At 47.2% G+C, this 5,070-nt stretch overlaps 1 protein-coding gene across 1 annotated transcript in view; it reads left to right on the top strand.

The window, feature by feature from the left end:
* The window catches only part of pard3ba (par-3 family cell polarity regulator beta a), a 126,251-nt gene extending 121,902 nt beyond the window's left edge, over positions 1-4,349 (top strand). Inside the window, exon 22 of the mRNA XM_031852147.1 lies at positions 3,102-4,349. Within this exon, the coding sequence (XP_031708007.1) occupies positions 3,102-3,489 (388 nt within the window). The 3' untranslated portion in view covers positions 3,490-4,349. The remainder of the gene's footprint in view (positions 1-3,101) is intronic.
* The last annotated feature ends 721 nt before the right edge of the window (positions 4,350-5,070 follow it).

Here is a 5,070-nt window from a genome sequence, read left to right as displayed (position 1 = left end):
TCTATGCCCTGTCTCTCTATGCCCTGTCTCTCTATGCCCTGTCTCTCAACCTGTCTCTCTCTCACCTGTCTCTATGCCCTGTCTCTCTCTGACCCGTCTCTCTCTACCCGTCTCTCTCTACCCGTCTCTCTCTACCCGTCTCTCTACCCGTCTCTCTGCCCGTCTCCCGCTAAACATGGCTCGTCGAATGTGTGTGAGTGTGTTTGTAAAATGTTACCGTAAATGAGCTCTTCCTACTGATGTCATACCTGCTGTCACTCCCATGTCTGCGTCTACATGGCGGCCAATAGCCCCTTTCTGCATGATATTCCATGTTGGATAATAACATGGAGAGAAATAACAACCAACCAAGTACCACTTCATTTTTGAAAGTCTCTCCATTGTCCTTTTCTGACATTGATTCAAATTTGTTTCTTTCCACATCGCTCACGGTAACATCTCATTTGCATTTGATTTAAAGAAATAATAATAATAATGTATTTGTATTTTGACATTTCAAAAGTGTGCGTAAAAGTGTCTCGACAGCTGAGCAAAAGCACAGCTACTGTCTGCATGTCTCTTGTTGTCATAAGCTCTCTTCAAGCTAGATTAGCGGAGCTCTTTTAATTGTCATTGCTGACGCCAGCCAGCGTTTTATTTCGGCAGGAACCTGCCATGTTTGGCATGTTTTTTTTTTTTTTGAAAATCAAAAGCTCTGGAGGGAATTTCCACCCTGTCCTGAAACTGTTACTCACTTGATATGTTTTAAGCAGCAGACCGGGAGACGCTACACACATACAGAGTGTGTTTTATTCGGATCTGCTGCGTTGAATCATCATTTATATCGGACGGTCCACGTGGTCTGAGGACATATCGGGTTAGCGAAGCCCCACGGAAAACACACACACACACACTCTCTCCACCAGGCTGAAGCCAGCTGTGTGACCTGGGGATGAGGGACTCTCTGTGGGTCAATGAGGCCCGTAGACCCCCTTAATCCCCCAGCTGCTTGACCGCACACACAGACACACAAAAACGCCATTAACCACAATATGTCAGGACTTCCCCTGTGTTTGCTTTCATACAATGGTGCTGCAATAATATCACGTATTACACATTTTGATGAAATGAGGTTAAATCAATGTCAAAGAAATGAAAAATAAAGATACTCGCTGCCCTTCTGCTTCTCCTGCAAACACATTTCAGACACTTCCCTGAAGAAACATAAGTCCTCCCATATGAGCAGACAACGGTCATCCAGTGTGTGTGCAGGAAGTTATCTTGCTTCATTTATCCCTTAGGCATTCAGAACATAGTCAGAGAGGTGATGGGGAAGGAGAGGAAGATGAATATTGAGGTGGAAAAAGATGAGGGAATTGAAGATCTCAGAGGAGGAGGGGGAGATAAGGAGAGTGATGAGAGAAGAATGGGGAAGCCGGCAGAGGTTCCTGCCTGTTTGGGTGGCCCTGAGTCGGGTTGAGGACACCCCCTCCCCTCCCATCTACCCCTATATCCCTCCATCCTTTCTTTCCTTTCCTCTTTCCCTCCCCTGGTGGCCTCCACCGTTTAATCTGGATTAATGAGGAGGTTGACCTTCATCTCTCCAGCGTTTTTCACTCCTCGCCGAGCTTTACGTTGAGGAACGTGTTGTTTTCGCCCAGAGTCTCTCCACATCCGCTTCTGTCTTCTCTTGTTATAATATGATATGAGATCTCTCTCTCTGCTCTCTTTTTATGCCTCCTTCCCTTATCTCAAGCCCCTCGACATGCATGTGTGCGTGTCTGTGTGTGTGTGTGTGTGTGTGCGGCTCCATCTCTGCTGACTGACAAGGCAGCGCTGTTCTTTCTTGGGACCACCTGTGTATCCTACCCCCCCCCCTCCCTGCTCTGTTTGGGTGGTCAGGCCAGAAAACGCACTTCACTGATATGTGGGACACACACGCATATAGAAATCCACGTCAGCACAGTCCATGAATATCCTCAAGGGGAGTCCTCTCATGCGCAAGCTGTGTGCGACCTAATCTGCGGTGAGTGAGTCATTCTAATTGGCCAGTCAACAGGTGCTGAGCTGCACTCGGGGGGGGGGGGGGGGGACAGACAGAGGAGACGCAGGGATATGATTGCAGGACAAGGGAGAGGCTAAGCTCAAGGCTTCTGTATAATAAGTACAGTGGGAGCCATTGTTGAGGGGCGGGAAGGAAACGTCCAAATGTGTTCTGCAGCTCTCTGTTGCCGATTGACATCGTTGGATGTTAGTAGTTAGAACTGGTCTTCCTAAGCTTCTCCGAGGTAACCCGATTGAATGTGACCTTTACTACCATATATTGGCCCAAAAGAGGTAGTGATGAGGCTAGTGCAATGCCAGAAGTTACCATTTACGATGTTGACAGGGCTCATTGTAGATCACCACTTTTAAAAATAGGAGAGTTTCCCTTACAGCGAGGCCGATGAGGACCTGACTTTTAGATGTGCTTACTTGCAAGACATGTGTGTGTCACTCAGCACTGGAAACAGCACATGAGATGGAAAGCATTCAAATGGGCCCGTGAAAGGTGAGCAGCCCTCCCTTTTCTTGTCTCCACTCTCTCTCTCTTCCTCCTCTCTTACCTTCTCTCCAGTTCCCTCTCTTCCTCAGTCTCTCTCTCTCTCTCCTTCCGTCTCCCTGAGGCCCGCGTGTTGCCTTACCCAGGGGTTTAGCCCCTAATCACCCAGAGCTAGTGGGAGGGAACCGGAGACTTCCAGCTGGCTGCCTCGTTACTGCAGACCCCTTGGGACACACACATTCCTGCACACTCCAGCTAAACACACACGCACACACACACACGACCTCATATATGCTTACCAAGGCATTTGCTGTTATCTCTTGGCATCTCTCCATCCACGTCCCCCCCCCCCCATCAACTGGATCCTGCCAAGGCCACGGCCTCACCATGTAAACTGAATAACAGGAGGAGGCTTACCGCGAGGGAGGGCCAAATCTCTGGCACGTCCTCTCCTCCAAACCAGTTTAAACCAGTGTTAAATGTCTTCTTCCTCTTTACACCCACCCAAGCATACATAAATAGGCTATTTATATATATATATATATGTGTGTGTCTGTTCTGATTATTTTTAATCTTTCAGGAGGGATCCATATGATTACCCCACACACTCCAGACCAGTGGCGAGAGAACCAGCCTACCCCGGGCACTACACCGATCCTCCGCAATCCCATCAGGCGCCCAGCAACCAGCGTTACTACCCCTCGTCCTCCGGCGCGGGGCAGCAGCACCGTGCAGCAGTGAGGCAGGACGTCCCCCCGTCTCCCACCGCGGGCCGCAGAGGGCGGAGCTACTACGAAGGCCCGGGGGGACGGGGAGACGGCCACCGGCAGGCCAGCCCGGGTCGTTACACCGACCCAGAGAGGTACCGCGACATCGGGGAGCGCCACGCCAGCCCCGAGCGCTACGACCTCGGGGACGAAAGACAACCCGACCCGAGGCGGAAGAACCCCTTGATAGGAGCGGTGTAAAACAAAAAAGATACCCCGGAGTGACAGTACCCCTCTCGTCGAGTCAGTCACACAAAGAATATAAATAACTCCAAATTCATGTGTTTCTGGAATTGTGAATTATCATATCAGCTGTCCGGGCTGCCAGTGTGGATAAGTGAGATTTGGCCATATTAACTTATCTGATCAGGAACCCTTAAAGCTAGAAGTGACAAGCTGGGAGGCTAAAATAAGGCTTATTTTCTGAACCATCTGGTCATAACTCTGCACAGGCCAAGACAGATTTAACGTGTGTGTGTGTGTGTGTGTGTGTGTGTGTGTGTGTGTGTGAGCAAACGTGTACATGTATACACATGTTTGCAACCGCTTGTGTGTACACGCAAGTGTGCCCATGTTTATATTGACAGATTTTATGATGTGTCTTTGAAATTAGTATATATTTAGTGTATAGAATCAACTCTGCCAGCATTTTGCACAAGCTGATCAAACTGAAGGAAATAAGGAAGGATCACCTTGACCAGAAGAGCCAGGAAACACAGGAAGTTGAAGTGGACACACAGGAAAGGAAGCAGCTTCAAAGTGTCCTCTTGTCCTTGATGTTTTGTCTCTTGGACTTCCTTTACATCCGGCCATATAGATATCTGTATTTTTGCCTTTGATTATGTGGATGTAAACGTGGATGTAAACGAGGCCGATACATTCACTGAAGATTTGTCCGACGTATAAATGCAATGCATATGAATTTATTTGTGGTATTTTGGTGGGGTTTCTAATTAAAAATGTATAAATGTGACGGATGACAGATTATAAAAGTGTTCCGTGTGAATCCTCACACACGGGGCAGCTAATATAGAGCTTAATAAAACGTTTGCATCTTTTGACCTGTCACTGATTTAAGTCACTGCACTGATTTGATTCAAACACATATTTTGCATTAAATGTTTTGAAATTCTCTCTCCGAGCCGCACCGAATCATTTCACCCGATGTCTGTTCCTTTTAACAAATGATCCAGACTCTGCATATTTCAAATATCCAGTCAAACTACGACAACACCGCGAGTCATCGCTTTAAATATTCATTAAAAATATTCAGCTTAATTTCTCTGAGCACAATGTTTAGATACATTTGCCCTGTGAGATGACTGATAAGAGTCGCTGGCGTTCTGGTGATGACTGAATCATATTCAACAATTAGAGGCAGGGAAGTCTCCACTAGGAAATGATTACTGCCCAATTTGCTCTCAGAAATAAAGATGGCACTGATTGGTGAAATTAGACGTTAAAAGGGGAATAATTAGAGTGTGGAGGAGGCTTTTTCTATCATAGTGTTTAATTAGCGTCAAAGCCAACAAGGACCGGGCCTCTGCTGATCCGTCTCGTCTCTGCACCGCTCTGACCCTCGACTCGACAGAAAGATTTATTTTCAACCAGTTCCTCCTCGAACAACATACATTTGACCAGAAACTATTCAACGATATGCCCCCTTTAGATTCCACCACTATGGAAGTGATTACGTGTCTTATCCCATTCTCACTGAGGGCAAAGCATCACACAGCACTTAAGTTGGCCTCACTGGCTATTCACTGTACTTTAAAGAATAGC

This window comes from Anarrhichthys ocellatus, unplaced genomic scaffold (genome assembly GCF_004355925.1).
Source record: "Anarrhichthys ocellatus isolate YVR2014 unplaced genomic scaffold, GSC_Weel_1.0 scaffold12, whole genome shotgun sequence".
NCBI lineage: Eukaryota > Metazoa > Chordata > Actinopteri > Perciformes > Anarhichadidae > Anarrhichthys > Anarrhichthys ocellatus.
Note: the sequence above shows the minus strand (reverse complement) of the source record. Positions and strands in the feature narration are given on the sequence as shown.